At 43.3% G+C, this 21,406-nt stretch overlaps 1 protein-coding gene across 3 annotated transcripts in view; it reads right to left on the bottom strand.

Annotated features, from left to right (window-relative positions):
• Positions 1-21,406, bottom strand: part of bcar1 (BCAR1 scaffold protein, Cas family member) — a 268,517-nt gene that overhangs the window by 21,078 nt on the left and 226,033 nt on the right. For all 3 annotated transcript variants that reach the window (XM_063066813.1, XM_063066812.1, XM_063066811.1), the window contains one exon: positions 1,022-1,198. In XM_063066813.1, the coding sequence (XP_062922883.1) occupies positions 1,022-1,198 (177 nt within the window). The remainder of the gene's footprint in view (positions 1-1,021; positions 1,199-21,406) is intronic.

Here is a 21,406-nt window from a genome sequence, read left to right as displayed (position 1 = left end):
TGGGTAGGTTCCCAGGCAATGCGCAGGTCTCTGCACACCACAGACAGTTCTGAGAAGTGACCTCACGTCCGTAATGAATGGAAGTTAATGAGAAGTAGAAAAACACTCCATAAAGGCAAAACTAGAGATCTCGATTGTGTATTGAAAGAGTTGACTTGTCAACATCGGAGTGAACACATGCCGCTTAACGGTATGCTGATCATAAAACTAACAAAGATCTTCGAAAATTGAAGGTAATTGTGAATATTCAGCAGACCGGTTGCAGAAATTTAAGAAGAGGCATGGCATTAAATTTTAAAGCATCTGCTGATCACGAAAATCTGGCACCAGAACAAATCACGATGTTGATTGTTTTTAGACCTTAGATACAACCAAAACAAATTCAAATACAGTGTGCTGTGAGCTTTTAATCGAAGCACGGCATCACGACTGTAAGCCTGCCGCTGTCTGTTGCCGTTCAACAGCTGGTTCAGGTATTTCCCAATGCTGCTGAGCTGCTTTTGTTATCCAGCAAACATTATTTTTTCATATTAATGATATGTAATAACTTCTGCTGTTAAATACATACGAGTGATGAACAAGTGTAAGACCAAACTGCTCACTGGTAGCACATAAATTCAGTCCCAAATGATGGTGATCGCAAGCTATTTCATTACATATTCCAAAATACAAAACAATCTGAAATCCAAAAACACACAATGTTCCTCTAAAAGTTGGCAAATTTATCAATTTATCTCAATGAATTGGGAACAATTTTTACTGCCAAATTCCCTTATAAAAAACAAAATTTACTGTGTATTACTTGAGGACTCAAGGGTGTGAAAGGCACTACATAAATGGAATCATTCCTTTCTTTTAAATCAAACAATGTTATTATGTTGTTGAAGGAAGTGAGATATAGCTAAGTTCTGAAAGCATCACTTAAAACATATTTAATGCTAATAACAATGGATTGTTTTTTATTCATTTACTATAATGTTGAATATTTGTGTGTTTTATTAAATGTAAAACCATTACCCACCTCTTGCCCGTATTGATTGCCAGCAGATTCTGTTCCTCCTCTATTTGGAGGGACATCGTAAATCTCCTGCAGAGTACCCGGAGGATTTCTAGATGGAAGGATGTCATATTCATCTTGTTCCATCTGTGGAGGTGTGTCATAAACATAAACTCCTCCAACTCTAGTTGGAAGGACTACCTGCGAAGACAAGGAAAAGTAGCTCAGTTCATAGTTCCAGTAAGATTCAGCAACCCTTCTGTTCTGATACTGCAACTGATACTGGCTAATTAACAAATCATTGTCCAGATTCTTGTATGGCTGTTGGCCATCGAATTTTCATCTCCATGCGTCCTGCAAAGCCTTTGCTTGAATGGTTTTTGGGAATAGCCAGAGATGAGTGTTTTACATGAATCACTGACAACGCAAGCCAGGAGTGTCACAGGTGTCAGCCATGATGACCGTGACACATAAACTGAAATTCCAAATGAGTGTTCCAGTCCCTTAATCAATTTATTAGTTATTAAAATAGACAGAACTCATTGGAGCATCACTGGATGGGAAGTATTAACAGCACGGTTTCTAATGCGGGAGTATGCAAACTGGTTCACTTCCCAACAAAATACGCAACCTCAGTGAACACAGTGACATGTATGAGATTCAGTTTGGGAACAACCTTACAGCAGGCACATTAAAGGCCGAGGTACTAGGTGGCAAATTGCGGGCATTGTATAACCACTCAGCACAACACCACAATAAACAGCTCATCCACAGAGCAGGTACAACAATGGAGAATCTGTGGAGACCATCTGGAAATCATGTCTTCCTTCAGTGGTACTGATTATTTTTAGTTGCTTCTTTACAATGACCAAGAATCCATACTTAGAGAATTGATCACATAATCCAGGCTGGACACTCCAAGTACCGCTGGGCTTTCCTTCTCTGGCCGAGATGCTGCTCCCAGGCCCTGCCTTCCCTCTTTCAGGTGAATGTATAAGAATGTATAAGTTCCTATACATAAGAATGTATAGGAACTTATCTTCACTGCCTGGCACATCTGTCATGATGCCCAGCAAGTCTCACCCTACTCCAGGCCCAATCTAGCCAAGTCTTGGTATACCCGAAGAGTAACTTCTACCTTTTCCTCTACATCTGCAGGTTAGTTAACTTTCGTGCTGATAATCTGCCTCTGCTCATGGCATGCACTCTCTTTGGTCATCCACCACTCCTAGACCTGAGACATGAAAAAATTATCAATGGTGAACACAGCAGGCCAGGCAGCATCTATAGGAAGACACTTCGGGCCGAAACCCTTTGTCAGGACTGATCTTCCTATAGATGCTGCCTGGCCTGCTGCGTTCACCAGCATTTTTTGTGTGTGTTGCTTGAAGTTCCAGCATCTGCCGATTTCCTTGTGTTTGCGTTAAAAAATTATCAATTCTCGTTTTTTTTTTTTGGTTCCAGCATGGATCTGCTCTTGTGAGCTTCCACCGAAATTGAGGTCAATATTTCTCCCTCAGAACCGATGATCCTGTTATTCTGAGACTCCTGTTCATGCCACTTTAGTGACAGAATCATACGGCATGGAAATACGCCTCTTTGGCCTAACGAGCCCATGCAGACCAACAACGAGTCTATCCAGGCCGACTGTGGATAACTCATGCACGAACTCATTCCTTGCAGATATGACTTTACATCAGAACATTTCACTGGCTATTGAGCTCTTGAGGTCATGAGCAACACTGCACAAAAGGAAGTCTTCAGATGGATTCATGCACATGAAATAAACGTCAAGCGATTTTAGAAATGTGTGTGCTCTTTTCCCATGAACCGTTGGGATGATACAGATCATGGATCATGGTTGTGCTGACAACAACATCTTGGCAAGGATCAGGCGACACAAAGCAGACGGGAATGAAGCAGTCCAAAAGCCAATTAGTGAAATCCATCCGCCCCACGTGCGGGTTGGTTGCCTGGGCTGTGCAGGAACATTGCCCAGGCTGAAATAATACCACCAGAAGAAAGGAGCCGCAGGAAGCAGTGTCCTCATCTATCTGTTCCAAGAGAAAACCAGCTGCTGACTTGAGATTTCAGCAGATCCTGAAAATGTAACGGAGCTTCCTTACCAAACTATCAATTATACCAACAATCCAATGAATGACAAATACTATGGCCCTTTCAAATGCAGTCTGTTAGGTTTAGTCAAAAACTGTTGGAATCCAATTTATTTCTATTATTCATAATAGTCTGAAAAAGTATTTTCTAAAACAATGGGGACAGAAGGAAGAGCATAACACATATATAGCAGATGTAGGAGGGAAGGGTTAGATTGGTCATGGAGTGGGTCAGCACAACATTATGGGCCAAAGGGCCCAAACTGTGCTGTACTGTTCTAGGGCAGATAATAGATTATTTAATAAATTAGAGTCCCTTGGCAGTCCCATAACTCAACGATTTGCAAAAACCTAGTTTAGTGTGCACAGCACTCTCACCTTTGGTTAAGAAAATACTCCATGCTGCTTATTTAGAGATACAGTGTGGAATGGGCCCTTCAGCCCTTCGAGCTGTGCCGTACCGGCAACCCGCAATTAACCCTAGCCTAATCATGGGACTATTTACAATAACCGATTAACCTACCCGTTACATTTTTTGGGTGGTGGGAGGAAACCGGAGCACCTGGGGGAAAACACATGCGTCCCACAGGAGAACGTACAGAGACTCCTGACAGAGGACGCCAGGATCGAGCTCCGAACTCCCACGCCCCCAGCTGTAATACTGTCATACTACCGTGCTATTATTTTGAGGAAAATCAGTCGTTTTCCCCTGGTGTCTGCCAGTACTTATCCTTCAACCAAAATCACTAGAACAGATGATCTAATTTTTTTTTGTGTGAGTGGGCCTTGCTGTTGTATCTCCTACGTAACAAAGCTCTCTCCGCATATGCCTAGGAGGGATCTGCGTCCTTTACCTGGTCTGGCCTACATCGGAGTCCAAGCACATTAGTGCAGTCAACTTAAAATGGTGCTGCAAGCCACTGTGTCCGATTATTTCTCATTTCTCACACTCCCTTACAACAGGGGAGACCATTCAGCCCATCGGGTCTGTGACAGCTCTCAGAGCACAACCACCAACCTCACCTCCCACCAGCCCCTCCTTTTCTCCTTTCAGCTTATCCCCACTTTCAGATCTGTTCACTCTACCCTCAGCTTGCCCTCACCCCACCACACTCGGGGCACGTTACGGCAGCCAGCTCATCTGCCGGCACGTCTTCGGCAGGTGGGGGGAAAGTGGAGCACCTGGGGGGGGAAAAATGCTGAAAACCCAACACTTGGCTCACTGGCGTTGTGAACCAGCAGCAGCACTACCTGCTGCACCACAATACCAGCCGCTAAAAGATTAAATGCTGGCCTTATTTCTACAGAGCAACCAGCCCTCCCCTCAAACAAAAATCCGGATTATTTGAAACACTTCAACCACGCTCCGTTATAGCTGAAGGACTATGAGGCATCCTGGTACCAGGCAAAGCACTGAGTAAATGCAGATCGCTTACAATAAATTAGAACCATTAATGTTAGCATACGCTTACAGTAATCCTTTAACATCAGTTAGCATGCTGATTTCTTTCGGTGCTCCACGGTCAGAATAAATTACAAATGTCTAGGACAGTACATGACACCAGAATTGAGTAACAGCAGCAGGACAGAGGGTAAAGAACTGCCACCTCAGAACAAAAGTCCAAGCCTCATTCGAAGTTATCAGCACCAGGACTGAACAGAGTTACACCAGGCACAATCAGCCCCACTTTAAAAGCGGTCGCTGCACAGAAAAGCAAGGTGTGCAGCGTGCCCCCAGTTAATTTTATTCAGCCCTAGCCTCCCAGATTAATTAGGCTCAGTCACTCACTGCTTTAAAAATAAAAACCGTGGGGTGTGTTTTGCCACCGCAGGCACCTCCCGAGGTCGGATGAAACTGCTGGTGTTGGCGCAATTGGAAAGCTGCTACAGAGACACAGCTGCTGGTCGGATCCTGCCAGGAGACTCTGCACTTTGTAGCTGCAGGCTCAGGGCCGAAGCGGGCTGCGAGAAATGCATAGTTTCTTCTGGAAGGGTGCGTGGGTGTGGGAGCTAAAGTGTGCCCCGGGCTAGCTGCCAGTAATGCAGACCAGCAACATTTAAGCAAATGTGTAACAGAATTGAGGGAAGGGGGAAGGTGAAAGGAAACAATTGTATCCGATCTCAGATTTGCACACTCAGGTTTAAACCCACGACGGGGTTAGTCTTCCTGCTGAGAGAGGGATGGATGCCTGATGTTCTGCCTAAATTAATGAGCATTAATTAGGTAGGGCACCACTACTCTGCCTCTACAATATACAATAGCCCTGAGTTGGCGGCCAGAAATTATGGTTTGATACCCAAGCAGTTAGAGTTCAGTCACTTTACTGGTTGGTACGCCTCTCAGCTGCCTTCACAAGAGAAAATCTTGCAATCCAGGGGAACTCACTGCCGCACACAAAACTGTGAACCTCAAACTCAATACACAACCCGGAAGTGCGAATAGACTTGAGGGGTCGAACGTCCTCTCTTACATTGTCAGGAAACATGATAAAAATGTGAGGTGCGAGGTGTTGGCAGCAGCAAAGGTAGGAATGATCGGTGTACTGGGCTCAGGTAGAAGGGGTTGAAAGGGAATTTGCCCTGTCTGCCCTGGGAATTAGAATTGGAATATTACTGTCACATGTACGAGATCACTGAAAAGTTCACTTTGAATACCAAAGTCAATGGTGAAGCAACCCCAAAATGAAATGCCCACATTCTTGGCTGCGACATAAAAACGCGGCTTCATAAAGATCAGATTATTACACAGTGCATTGAGGTAGAACAAGTTAAAACAATAACAATGCAGAATAAAGTGTAATTGATACAAAGTGCAGTGCAGGTAAACAAAGTGCAAGATCATAATCAGGTAGATTACAGGGTCAAGAGTCCAATTTATATACTGGGGAACTATTAAGCAGAGTTATAAAAGCAGGTCGAAACTGCCCTTGAGCCTGTTGGTTTGTTCTTTCAGATTTTTACATCTTCTGCTGAATGGAAGAGGGGAAGAGAGAATTCCAGTGTGGGAGGGATCTTCGATTATGCTGGCTGCCTTACTGATGAGGCGAGAAGTACAAACGGAGTCCATAGAGGGGAGGCTGGTTTCCACGATGTGCTGAATCACAACTCCACAGTTTCTTGCAGTCACATGCAGAGCAGTTGCCATACCAAACACATAAAATATTCTACAGATGCTGGGAATCCAGAGTAACACACACAAAATGCTGGAGGAAATCAGTGGGTCAAACAACATCTATGGAGAGCAATAAACAGTTGATGCTCCGGATGGGGACCCTTCATCATGACTCAGCCCAAGACACTAACCGTTTATTCCTCCCCATAGATGCTGCCCGACCTGCTGAGTTTCTCCACCATTTTCTGTGTGTTGCCATACCAAACCATTATGCTTGCAGGTAAGATGCTTTCCATGATGCATTAATAAAAATCGGTGAGGGTCTGGCAGATACAAAATGTATCTCTTTTCCAATGATTTTATTGGAAATAGCCTGGGCTGTGAACATCGAAGAGAAAGTAACTGAAGTCAACATGAAGCCCCCAAGATGAAATGTCACATTCTAGGCTGTGACATAAACAACACAAATTAATTTGCACAACTTGTGAAGATCCAGGTCAAAGATACAGTCAACACAAGAGGAGAGGAATACCAAAGTTACATAAAATCATAGGACAAACTGCATTTTGCATCTGCGGGCCCACCTTTAAATCTTATTTGAAAACCTGCTGTTGTCTTTATGAAGAACGCCTAAGACTGTACCGACAAGTATGAACCTCTATTTTTAAGCCATTTGTGGCACTGAGGGGGTTGAGTTACTTGACAAATCACTTGATCTGCTCATGTCTAAACCATGTTCTGCAGTTGGTTCCCAGACAACCCAGCAAGCAACTTATGTTTCCTTCAGACTAAAAATAGATCCAAGGAACAGCTAGAATTCTTGTAAGAAAAATAGTAAAACGCTGAGATAATTTTAGTGCTTCCTGGCCTGGCTGAGGCACTTCAGAAAAGAGGCCAGAGCAGGGGGCTTTGCAAGATGCTTTGAATGTTAAGGAATTTTTCAGGTTTCCATTGGATTCATGGCTAGCTGTAGGAGGAAAACATCCATAATGGAAATCTGGTACCAGACGGATTGATTTCACTGCAGCCACCATGTGAGAAATGGTCGGTTGCTTTGGACACCATGTGAAGGTGGAAGGTGGTGATTGGTGCCGTGGGCCAAGACACTAAATTAGAGAGTTAGTTAATATAAATCCGAGGTCAAATCTCATGGGTGAAAACGCCAGTGATTACATGTTTTGTCATGGGAGGATGAGGAACAGCTCACCTGCTTTGCTCCACATTACCATTCCGTAAAATAAAACCTAATGCCGACAATTCGTGAGGGCATCTTTTCTATCGAACACTAACTGTCTTGATCCACTGCGGTCGGTGTGGTGAAGTTGCTCTCATTGTAGTATTGGTCAAGGGGAGGAAAGAACTCAACCTAGTGACGATGAATGGCCCAATGCGTGTTGTTTCCTGGAGCTTCTTTCAGGAACTGGAGAAGAAATGTCTCCCGCAGCAGAAGACTTTGCATACAATAAGTATTCTATTGAACCTTGCCTGGGAGTAACCTGTTACCCGCAGAAACATCCATGCTAGAGTAAGCCACTTTGTTACAGCTGTTGCAAGGAATGACCGAAGTAAGACAAGGACATGAATCAGTTAGGGGCACAACCAGCAGACAATTTATAAGGGAGACTTAGAACCTACACTCCGGGGCCATTTCATCAGGTACCTCCTGTACATAATAAAGTCACCGCTGAGTGTATGTTCATGGTCTTCTGCTGCTGTAGCCCATCCACCTCAAAGTTCAAGATGCCCACATGTTGTGCATTCAGAGATGCACTTCTGCACACCACTGTTTGTGATGTGTGGTTATTTGAGTTACTGTCGCCTTCGTATATTTTCAATCAGTCTAGATATTCTGCTCTGACCTAGCTCATTAACAAGGCACTGCTGCTCACTAGACTTTTTTTATTCTTTTTCACACCATACTCTGTAAACTCTAGAGACTGTTGTGCGTGAAAATCCCAAGAGATCTGCAATTTCTGAAATACTCAAGCCACCCCAATTGGCACCAGCAATCATTCCACGTTCAAAGTCACTTGGATCACATTTCTCCCCCATTCTGATGTTTAGTCTGAACAACTGAACCTCATGCTTTTATGCATTGAAATGCTGCCACATGATTGGTTGGTTAGATAGTTGCATTAACCAGCAGGTGCACAGCTGCACCTAATAAAGAGGTTACTGAGTGTAGAACACAGAACATTAGAGCACAGTACCGGCCCTTCGGCCCACAATGTTGTGGCAACCTTTTATCCCACTCTAAGATCAATCTAACCTTTCTCACTTATCGTCTATGAGACAATCTAAGAGTCTAATCACCTCAAAACTATGCCCCTCTGTATAAGCCATTTCCACCCTATGAATAAAATGGGGCTAACCACTCAATCAATCTATGCCTATTATCATCTTGTATACACTTACCAAGTCAGCTCTCGTAATGCGCTGAGTTTGTGAAGGGTTTAATTTAAGACAGAGATGTGGATTTCACCGGCTGCCTCTGTGCACATTACTCGGTCCCCTCCTTATTTCTATCAGTGCTACCAAACAGTCTCAATATTAATTCAGCCAACCAACACAAACTCAGTTCTTGGAAAAAAATAAGGCTGGGGGGATCTTAACTTTTTTTGAACAAAAATCAATATGGGGTTAATAACTCAGAATTGCCTTGTCTGTAAACTTTGACATAGTTTGCCATAATGGAGTTTATTGTTTTCGGCAGATATTAGAAATCAATTGGGTTTTGTTATACATGTGGACAATGTGACCTTGATCAGTACTTTTAATCTTCGCTCTGCACTACAAAACCACACTGTGTTCCTATTGTCCTTGTTGCCGTAACTAATGATTGAAGCCAAAATGACTGAACTCGTTACATATCGGCAGCACTGCTCAATGTGGACTACTTGGTCATATAAGATCTTTCTCCTTTATAGTTGGGGTATATTGAATCATATCTTCTGCCCAGCTGAAGGGGCCTGATGAGCTGGAAATGATGCAAACTGTCTGTCAACGTATTGGATGTCAGAGTGTTGCACTGCAGTTCCCACAGTGACGTCCTTCATTAATTTACTGAACATAAAGAATAGCTCACTAAATTCAAAAACAAAATGACGTTGTTATGTGAAAAAATACATATTAAAGGCTTAGGAAAACTTCAGTTAGAACTACAATACTGCCGTGTATGCAGACTGCCGTAAAGAGCTGGGAGGCTGCTTTTAACCCCGAAGGGGATAGAGCAAGCTAATCTGTTTAGATTTTCCGAGAAGAGCCTTGTTCAGACTGGTTCGAAGTTCCAGACACCACTGCAGCTTTTACGCCACTAATCACAGAGGGCCACGTATCTCCCTGGTTTTTAACTTCAAGGTAAAACGTAGACATGAGTAAGCAAGTGACTAAACCTTTATGCCAGCAACTGAGTTAGTTCAGAAAAATGGAAACCACATCACAATATTGCTGCATTTACAAACGTAATTTTAGTTACTGAGCTTTGGTGGCAAGAAGAATGACAGCAGGAATATTGGGCACAGTTGGCAGAACTATTGGTGTCCTTAAATCTGAAGAAATTGCTATTGGACCACAAGTTCAGTACCAAAGATTTAAGGCAGTGTTGTTTTCATGAACCCAGATATGACGTACATAAACAAGATCCATGGGTGATGAGGTATTCTTGTACATTTCTATTGAAAAATGAAATTTCTAAAATTGGCTTAGGATAAAAGATCATATGTAATGTGATTTCAGCAATCCCCAGAACTACTAATCTACTAATTGGATAGTTACAGGTTCTCTCATGTCTGTATAGGGCCTCTTGATTGCAATTCTTCTACAATTAAATTCATAAATACACATAATGTGATGCAATTTACTAGAGCAAATCATACATTAAACTTTATAAAATAGTTATATTCCTACTGCCACCAATCCACACTCAGTGGCCACATTATTAGCGACCTCCTGTATCTAATAAAGTGGCCGCTAAGTTTATGTTTGTGGTCTTCAGCTGCTGTAGCCCATCCACTTCAAGGTTTGACGTGTCATGTGTTCAAAGATGCTCCTTTCCCCACCATTGTTATTTGAGTTACAGTCGCATTCCTTCTAGCTTGAACCAGTCTGGCCATTCTCCCCCGACTTCTCTCCTTAACGGCATCTCCACCACACGGAACTGCTGCTCACTGGATGCTTTTTGTTTCTCACACCATTCTCTGTAAACTCTAGAGACTGTTGTGCGTGAAGGTCCCAAGAGATCAGCAGTTTCTGCGACACACAACCACTTGTCCCCACAAGCTTCAAGATCGCCACCATCGTTCCAGTGCTGAAGCATTCCACTGCCACGGGCCTGAATGACTTCCGCCCAGTTGCACTCACCCCCATCATTGCAAAGTGCTTTGAGAGACTGGTTCTATCACATCTGAAATCCTGTCTGCCCACTACCCTGGACCCCCATCCATTTGCCTATCGCACCTACAGGTCAACAGAGGACGTCATCTCCACGGCACTTCACTCTGCCCTGACCCACCTGGACAGCCCCAACTCTTACGTCAGAATGCTGTTCATTGACTTTAGTTTGGCATTCAATACTGTGATCTTCTCCAAGCTGATCGCCAATCTTCGCCAGCTTGGTATCAGCTCATCCCTCTGCAACTGGACCTTGGACTTTCTAACTAACAGACCCCAGTCAGTTAAGTTAGACAACCTCTCCTCCTCCACTCGCACCCTGAACACTGACATGCCTCAAGGCTGTGTGCTGAGCCCTCTTCTGTACTCCCTTTTCACCTATGAATGTGTTCCTGTACATGGTTCTAATGCCATAATCAAGTTCGCAGACGACACCACGGTGGTTGGCCTGATCAGAGGGGAAGACGAGACGGCCTACAGGGACGAGGTCCAGCACCTGGCTGCGTGGTGTGCCAACAACAACCTGGCCCTTTACACCCAGAAGATCAAGGAGATCATTGTGGACTTCAGGCGTGCTAGGAGCCACACTCACGTTCCCATCTACATCAACGGAGCTGCAGAGGAGCATGTATCAAGCTTCAAGTTCCTTGGTGTCTACATTTCCAAGGATCTCACCTGGTCCCTGAACTCCTCCATCCTGATCAAAAAGGCACAACAGCGCCTTTATTTCCTGCGGAGCATCAAGAAAGCTCACCTCTGTCCCAGGATACTGACGGATTCTTACCGCTGTACCATTGAGAGCATACTCACCAACTGCATCTCAGTGTGGTATGGCAATTGTCCCGTAACGGACCGCAAAGCACTCCAGCGGGTGCTGAAAACTGCCCAGCGGATTATCGGCACCCAATTGCCCACCATTGAGAACATCTACCATAAACGTTGCCTGGGCAGGGCGAAAGGCATTTATCAAGGATGCAACTCACCCTAACCATGGACTTTTTACTCTCCTCCCATCTGGTAGGCACTACAGGAGCCTCCATTTCCATAGCAGCAGGCACAGGAAGAGCTTCTTCCCTGAGGCTGTGACCCTGCAGAACCTCACGTCACAGCGCTAAGCAGTATTGCACCCATATTGTACTGTCTCAGTACTTTTATATTTGTGTGCTGCAGCAGTTACTTTTTATTCGCAGTTATTTTGTAAATAACACTATTCTTTGCATTTCTGGTTAGATGCTAACTGCATTTCATTGGCTTTGTATCTGTACTCGGCACAATGACAATAAAGTTGAATCTAATACCAAATCTAATCTAACAATTATTCCAGTCAAAATCACTTAGATGATATTTCTTCCCTATTCTGATGTTTGGTCTGGACAACAGCTGAATCTCTTGACCACATCGAGTTGTTGCCGCATGATTGGCTGTTTAGATATTTCTGTCTTCCACACATCAGAGATATTTATCAGGAGTGCTGCAGAAGCAGGGCCATTAGCATTATCAATGATCCCTTCTAATCTGTCCAACATCTCTTTGACCCTCTACCATCAGGTAGGAGATACTGGATGATTAACACCAGACCTGTTAAGATGGGGAACAGTTTCTTTCCCAAGGCTGTAAGACTATTGAACTCCCAATAACCACCCAGGCCTCACCACCATTAGCCTTATACTTTTAATTCCTACGTTGTGTCGTAAATGCACCTTATTATTTGTTAATTTATTTCTGGTAAGATTATTTATGTGTTGTGTGTATGAGTTATATGTACTGTAGTGTACACCTTGGTCCAGAGGAAAGTTGTTTCATTTGGCAGTCAGGATAAACATATACTGTTAAATGACAATAAACCAAACCGGAACTTAATTTAACGAGCAGGTGTATTGGTGTAGCTAATAAAGTGACCACTGACTGTAATTGCTCAGCTCTAGGTCCACAGCGAAACTGGATTGTATCACTACTACAGGACAGAATCCCCATAGCCGGTTTCTTTCTTGATTGCATTAGCAATCTTCACAATCATTAGTCTCACCACAATCCAGTACAAATTGGAATGGTGTCCATTCCAAGCTGGTCTGTTGCCAGAATCGATATGCAACTTAGACAGCAAGTTTCAGAGTTTGTCAGTAAGTTAATATATAAAGCTATGCTAGGCTCTCACAAGCTGAAAACTGCAGCAGTGAGTCACAAATCTACTAAAACAGCTCTGCATTCACATTAATATGACCCTCCTCCAGTCTTTATTCATCTAAATCTACTATTATTGCTCTTTATTTTTTCCCTGATGTGCTTGGCCTGCCTGCCTTTAATGCATCAAAATTATTCACCTCAACCACTCCCTATAGTAATGAGTTCCATATTCTCCCCATTCTTCTGGCTGAACAGTTTTCTTCTCGATCTTCTGTTGGATGGCTTGATGACGGCTGTGCTGATGGTCTCTGGTTATGCTTTTCTCCAGTAGATACACTCCTTTTTTCTCTCAATCAAAACCTTTCATTGTTTTAAAGACCTCAATTAGGTCAGCTCTTAGCCTCATATTTTTCTAAGAGAAAGGATGCTGTTTATTCTTTATTGATGCACCTTCCCAAATCTCTGCACCCCCACCAATTATACTATAGTGTTTCCTATGATATGGCAACCATAAGTTTAACACAGTAGTCTAACTGAGGTCCAGTTAAAGTTTACACAGTGAGCACAACTTCCCGTCACTTTTCAGTTCTCTCACGGATAGTGGACATCAGTGACAGGCAGAGGCTAGAGAAAATAAACGTTCTCAGCTCAAAGCAGAAAATGGTAATGGAATTTTAAGAGGTGCTCAAATTTATCAGTGATTTTGAATGACTCTCTTTCCAGTGGCCTGCAGATTAATAAGCAAAGGTAGAATTACTGACAGAAGAACCAGCAGAGATGAGAGGAGAATTTACTTCATGTGAAAGGCAGGTACAAACTGGAATTCTTGCTCAAAAGGATGGTGGCAGCAGATTCAATCATGACTTTCAAAAGGACAAACGTAACAACAAATTCAGAGGTAAAAGAAGGAAGCAAGGTAGTGGAACCAATCAACTGTTGGTATGTTGGGCCAAATAGTCACTCCCTGCATCATTAGATAACTAGGCTCAAACAAGAAGATGGATTATACTCAATTCATTGTCATTGTACTCTGACGGCTTGAAATCTAAAGCCTCTACTTTTTTATAAATCAATTAAACCAAACTGACATTTAAGATGGGTAGCCTGTGCTTAAAAGTTTTTTTTAAATGGACTGTGATAGAGGATCGCTTTAGCCTTGTTAAAGTGACAACCATTATTCAAAGTTTGTAGCCTGAAACCATCATTGGCAGGACCTCTCGTTGCAATGACTATCACGGATGTAAATACTGAGAGACTTGAGAGCCTAATTTGACAGCTCACAAACATCTGGGTATCTTGTCAACCTCAAACAGCCTCACGGTGGTCCAATCCACAAGCCAACCTTGTGTCGTTTGTTCCTGTGTAGAATAAGTGATTAGATACCACTATCAGTCATTCCTGTTACAATTCCCCTACTACAATGAATAAATGTAACTGAATTGTCACACAGTACAGAATGCTAACTACTCCAGATACACTGATGTTTAACCAAGCTTTACAGTGTGCAATCTCAACTTATACTGGCTTTGTTTCAAGTTTTATTTCCTGCCACTGTCACTTTAATAATCACATACTGGTGTTGCAAATTTATGCAGTGCCTTATGAAGTAAAATCAGTAACAATATTTGACACAAAGCCACAATAGAAGATTTGGGGGGCGGGGGGCTGGTATTAGGACAGATAATCAAAACTCTCTCTTAAGCTTTTACATGCAAATATCTCCTCAACACATAGGCACCTCCAATACAAGGCAGGCACATGCAGAGGGTATGGGTACCCCTACTGTAGTAACTTCAACTTTGAAAAAAGCACACTCGACAACTTCATGCCGAAGAAACAACTTTATCTCAAACTTCAAAACCGTCATGTATATACAGAGGCTTTCACAACCCGTACGGCATGGCAGGCACACTATATACAAAGTCCACCGGAAGTAAAAAAGAACGGAAGAAGAATTCCCCATTATCCTAATTAGTAATAACTTACTTTTAATAATGCTCACATTACAACACCTACTATGTGAATAATCTGACTGACATAACCAGTAAGTTTGATCTGGATCTACCTGGATTGTTAAGATCACTCATTATTCGACTACCTACTTTCCTGATAGCTTAGAGCTAACAACATCACACAAGGCCTTGCTCAAGATGAATGTAACAGCTGCTGTGTATAATAATATATTCCTTATAGTAACAGCAGGTGACATGGCTCATCTGGGAATTCTGATCAACCAGTGAGTTCCCCACAAACTATTCTCTTGTGCAATGTCAGTAATACCCCACCAATTCTCTCCCACCCATTTATGCTAGGCTTCATTTACAGTAGCCAATTAGCCTACCTACCTTAAACCTAAAATAAGTGCAACATTTGAGACTGGCTCTGTCATACACGACATAAGGGTCAACAATGGCATTGCAAAGAAGGCAAAGGAGGCATTTCAACTTTGAAGCCCAGTTTTGCCTCGTGAGCCAAGTACAGCTTCACGAGTACAATCATAAGGTGAGAATAATATATCTAAAGTACAAACTATATATGTATCAGTGCATTCAATAGAAATTTATGTTTCTATTTATCTCCTCCTCCCATACTGATCAAAAGTTAGGCTAATATACTGGCACTGAGGAAGTTGAATATCCATTTGAATCCAAAGTTTGCTCACAGCAGGAGTGGATTTTCTAGAGAGTGACATTTTCAGCAAGGGCTTTTTAAACATTTATCACTCCATGTCACTAAATTGGTAGTGATTTGAAATTATAATTTACAATTTCTGACACAGAATTTTAGAAAGTCATTGAGGCCCAACTTCTCTTGGTTGACATTATTTTAAGCGAATTAGCATAGCATAAGCCCTTTGACTTTGGTGTGAAACAATTTTGGAGTCTGATTGGGTCTAATAACTCACTCATGTGTCCAGTGACCATTCAGAGATCATTCAGAATGTCACACTTAAGCAACCGTACATTCAAATAAGATTCAAAAGGCAGATGTCTGCAGATAGGTATAAACACAATAAGTTCAAGAAAAAGAGCAACCAAAACCAAGTCCACAACATTAGACAATACTTCCAGTCATCCTTCCTCAACTTCCTTCCTGTTGGGTTGATTGCTCAATGCAATCTAGGGGAAGGAAGAAAATTAACATCACTTCCAAGGGATCCATAAAACAAGCACACAAAGCTCAAGGGAAGGAAACTCTACTGGGATCTGGATCTGTACTGATCCTGACGCATTTTCTATGCTATCCTAATATGTTGGCCTCTTCTACCTCCTGAACGTTTGTTCTGGGCCCCACCAATTTGCCAAACTAAAATTTAACATTGCTGATCAAAGCATTCTCATCTTCCTCCCTCTTTTGGCTTAAGGTTCTCACCTAAGGTTCCATTGTGACAGCCCAACTCACAACATGCCTCATATGCACGATTCAAATCTTGCACCATAACCTACTTTGATTCCCAGCTTAACAATGCCTCAGTTCACAACTCTCACTTTTTGGAAGTCCCTCTTGAAATCTCATTTCTGCTGGCTCCCTGTCTTACTCCTGACACATTCCACCTTCAAACGCCTATGGTCTGAAAATCCCCCTCCCTGAATATCAGTCTCTCTGTCTCCACCCCCAACAACTCCTTAAACTCCACCTCTCTAACCAAGCTGTCCTTGTATCCCCACGTTGAACTCAACATTAAGTTATGTTTGATGACACTTTAAAGTGCCTTTTATTAAGCCAAGGACACAATACATAGAGAACTGTACATGTTGGAAATCTAAAACAGAAACAGAAAATGCTGAAAACACTCAGCAGGTCAGGTAGCAGGAAAGTGAGGAGAAACGGGGTCAACATTTCATTTTTGGAGACTCCTTGACAGAACTGAAAAGACAACAGTGCTCTTTAAGCTGCAACGAGTGGGGGAGGGGTTTTCTCCAATGGGGTAAAACCAGAATTACCGCAGGGATATGGTTACCTGGTGAATGAGTGAATAGGAGCAGTCAGAGTTGACAGAAACTAGAGAGAAGAACATGGGATGCAAAATGCAGAGCCAGGGGACTGCCTGACAGGTCAGGATGGGCACGTTCTCTGCTCCCACAGAGAATATATAGGGAGTAAAAGGAGACAACAAAACCAAGATGAGCCAATGTTACAGATGGACGACTGAGAAATTAAGTTACCCAAAGTTGGAAAATTTAATACTGTGGCAACATTCACAGTTGGACAGCGGAATAAACTGCGTTCAGTGTTCACCACGAGGTCTCATTTGGTGACTGCCTTGTGGAACGTCTGTGTTTAGCCACAGGGACAGCTTCCTGCGGCATGTTATGTTGGTCATCCGGTGTCACTCTGACCTCTCCGTCTGTGGCGAGCCCAAGGCAAGCTTGAGGAGCTGCACCTCATCATCCACCTGGGCCACTGCAGCATTCTGGACTAAGTACTGAACTCTGCAACTTCAGGTCATTTAGTTTCTCAATCTGTATAGTCAGGCTGACCATCCTCAATCAGAATGAAAAATCTGATTACCCAACGTTGTTAGCTCTCCCCCCCCCCACCCCCTTTTCCTCTCTGGGAGTTGAAGATACGCCTCTAGGCACTTCCTGATCTGCTGGGCACATTCTTCAGCTCAGCGTTACCCAACTCCCATTTTCTGTCCAGCTCTTTTTGTTAATGTTCTCACCCATCAGCAGCTCTCATTCAACTCATTGACCAAGTAACCACGTTTACAGCTTATCCCCACGGTGACCCCAGTTTTACCCCCATTGCTCCCTACAGCTTCTATGAGCTCCTTTATTCTGCTTTTCCGTTCTGACAAGGAGTCCCTAACTTGATGCATTGACTCAGTTTCTCTTCCCACAGATGCGGCCTGACATGCTGAGAATTCCTAGCATTTTCTGTTTTTGCTGTGGTACAATAGTTGCGTCTGTGTGGAGTCTTCCACGCTGTGTGCTGGCTTTGAGAATTTCACTGTCGAAGGCAGCCAGTCCTAGTGATGCCATTTTGGACGAAGCTCTACCCAACGGCAGTGTGCATCAGGGATCTGAATACAAGCTCAGTAGAGCCCGATGTGAGGCTCACTGTGTCCAAATGTGCATTCTTGACAGGTGAGGTTGCTCAGTTGGAAAACCAATTTGTAATAAAAGAACTGAGAGCAATCATTCATAGTTAGCCATGGTAGAAAAAGGGGCCAGATCCACCTACAAATTGAAGCATGGTGACCAACTGCTCTCAAGATGTGGAGAACTTATTTGTAACTCTCCTCCACTTCTTGCATTTTCTGGATCAATTATCCTGCTTTTATTGTGAGAAGTTGTTGTCGTTTCTGTCTGCTCCATTCTTTAAGCAGACACTGTTTGCCAAGTTAGTCAATGGTGTCCAGCAGACACTCCAGTCCAACGCATTGACTGATGCTGTCAATAAATGCCATATTGTATCACAATGTGCCAGGTACAGGTCTGAGCATGTCAGTTCTCTGCATGCCTCTACTCAGCATCTCCAATCTCCTGCTGCAGCAAAAGGCCAGGGGAAACAGACCACTGGCTCAGCCTATCACAGCAAGGGTATGAAGCACAAGGCAGAGGCAACTCATGTGAGAAGAGGGATAAATTCTAAAGAGGCAAGGGAAACGAGCTTTTCTTCTTGTATAAAGGCGAGAGGTAACTTACATTTCCTTAATGACCCAAATAAGCACAGTGCCACATACAGTGACTGGAAGCACTGAGCGTACAATGATGCCTGCCACGTACAACTGATCATTCTCAACAATTGGAGGGGAAGAAAACTATTCTTTTGCTAATACTTAAAGAAATAATCTGGCAGCACCATGGTATCACCCTTGGAGATAGTATTTTGTATTTTAATTAAAGCTTTATCTTATGCCAAATCCTCTGTTCAAGCCCTTGGAAAGGTGGCCTACATTTCTAACTGCTCCTTCAGATTTTATTTATCTAAGAGAAATGCTTACATGAAAGGAAAATATTGATAGCACTTATATGGGACCTTTCACAACCTCAGAAAGGCTCCAAGTGCTGTACATCCATTGAAATACTTCCTCTGTTGGTCCTGGTACAGGGTCTCAACCCAAAACATTGACAATTCCTTTCCTACCACCTACGCTGCTCAGTCTGCTGTGTTCCTCCAGCGGACTGTCTTCTGCACTGAGATAAATACATGTTGAAACTAAGTCACCATCAGCTGAAAGAAATCACCACAGACAGGAACACACTCCCTCTGTACCACAATGAGATTTGTGTCCACATCACCTGAAGGGGCTTGAATTTTCCAACTTATGGGATAGATTGTCTGCAACTGCACCATACCTGACAGCCTCTCAGGTTAACAGCCCACCTCTAGCAACCCCTTAAACTTAGACTACTCAACTCTTAATCTGATTGTTGTTCAGAAGGGTACCTTAGGCCTTGAGCACTGCTGAATCTCCTAATGCAAATCATCTAACCAAATCCTTCAACAAGTCACCAACAAACCACTATGAAGTATATCTAAACAAATGTCTTCCAATATTCAAGCATTTACTTCTCAGACAGTTCCAGATCTTAGTCAAGTGACCTTAGTGGGATTCACTGTCACTGTGCTGTGGATAAAGGGACTGGGTTATTGTCTTCTTGACATACCCAAGATTTGTTGAAATGTAGACAGAAAACGGAAACGAAATAACCCTGAACAGGCAAACAGAAAAGATAGGTCTCAGTTAAATTAGTACGCCTTGCAACCAGCTTTGACAGCTTTTTACAAATGAAGAATGACTACATTGTCACAACACAACTAAAGGATTCTATGCACAATCTGTGTAAATCATATCTCAGTGCTTAATCTGCTAAATCTACTCTCAGCAGAACGCCAAATGTCCAGGCAATGAAGTGCCCCATAGGTTAAATCTGATGTCACTCTTTTCTGCCATGTCAGCAACTGAAAGCAATTTAATTCGCTGCTTTGAAGGGAAGTGTTGCAAGCCAAGGTGGTGAAGAGTGTGTTTCACTGCTGGGAGCATCTGTCCAGCACCACAACACTAGCCGGTCCACTTGGAGTAGTTTCTGTGTCTGATTACTGAGATGTCAACAGCTTTTCTGTTCGGTGAGGCCGTTTTAATAAAGGTTTGAATGTAAATTTCTCTTTTCGCACTGCATCTCAAAAAAAAGTTCATGGGGGCAGAGGATTCAACAGTAGTCAAGGATGCACAAATGCAAGAGCAATGTGGTATCTTTTCAATGGTGGAACACACAAATGGTGGCGTCACAGAGACATGAAACAACAGAGCCTTCAGTCACAGGGATAAACCACGGATGGACGTGAAGGGCTTCACAATACACTGCTGACATCGACAGTCTAAATTTACTTCACTTTTTCCTCCAATTCAGTCCTGTGGGATTTTTCTCCTCTATACCCTCACAGTGCAGCTCCTTACTGTGGCTTAATAGTCCAGAAATTCTTGGCGTATGCTCAGTCACGTTGATCCGTCACTGCAAGATGTACCACTACTAACTCTATTGGCGGTAGGTCTGTCAGGGTGACTACTCTGGAGTACACGGGTGGGAGGGAATCCGGTGAACTTGAGGCCATAGCCAGGGCTGCTGAGTCATGGGAAGGGAGATCTGGGAAGGACACTATGGAGCAATGGTGGGCTGAGACCTAACTAGTGGTCTCCATTTAGGTGGGGCGGGGGGTAGTATATGCCTGCTATAGTACATTGTGGGAGGGGGTTAATCAGGGCTTTTGAGGAGCTGAAATGTGGAAGGGAGGAGCTGAATGATCAAGAATCTGGGTTGAGAGACAGGTTGAGGGAAAGGCCCCAGGGTAAAGGGACCAGCCAGAGTTTGGCTCTCGTCGCAAGGCGGAGGCAGGCTGAGGGAGCCTATACTCCGAAAGCCAAGTTGGGCTGAAAGTGGCAACCCAGACAGACTTCAGAACCACAGTGAATAATTTCTCTCAGCTACACTTGAAACGGAGCTGGGAATGACATCAGTGTGTATATCCAACAGGGAAAACTCATCTACGCAAGCACAATTAGTCAGTGCAAGTGCCTGAATAGATTTGTAGAGTGGTGCAATTTGACCTAGAAACCATTATAATTGCTTCCCACTCTGGAATATAAAAAAAAAATCAATTTTCATTTGTCTGCAGAGCAAGTTTCTGTCGCTGAATTTCTAGGTCAGTTTTTCCTTCACTAGGATCAGCTTCACTTCTCACTGGTTTACTATCCCCCCACCTACGTTCTGCAGCCCACACTGACATCGGGTCATTTCCCCTCCCCGATGTGGGTCATCATCCCTTTGATCTTTTCAGTCTCACTGGTGTCAGCACCATAGTCTTTGACCTTTCACCCTGGCTTCTTCACAATCTCAGGACCCTGGACATCCCGCAAGGGTGCGGTGGTACCTTTAAGGCGGCTCTGTTCAGTGGACGCTATCGGCAGCATCCCCCTGCCCTTGGTAGGTTACAGTACAAAGCAAGTGACCTCTGCACCTCCCAAATGTGCTGGCAGCTAATTTATCACAGCAGTCTGAGAATCAATAACAACTCCCTCTAGATTGGTCCTCTAAGACGAGTGACGCCTGGTTACACCAAAGCAGCCTTATGCTTCGAAGACAATGATCTCTAATAGAGGACTGTACCTCATTCCCAGAACACAAGTAATCAATGCAAAGATACTTCGTGACTGGTTTTACA

The sequence above is a fragment of the Mobula hypostoma genome, chromosome 14, assembly GCF_963921235.1.
Source record: "Mobula hypostoma chromosome 14, sMobHyp1.1, whole genome shotgun sequence".
NCBI lineage: Eukaryota > Metazoa > Chordata > Chondrichthyes > Myliobatiformes > Myliobatidae > Mobula > Mobula hypostoma.
This window is presented reverse-complemented; position numbering and strand designations above follow the sequence as displayed.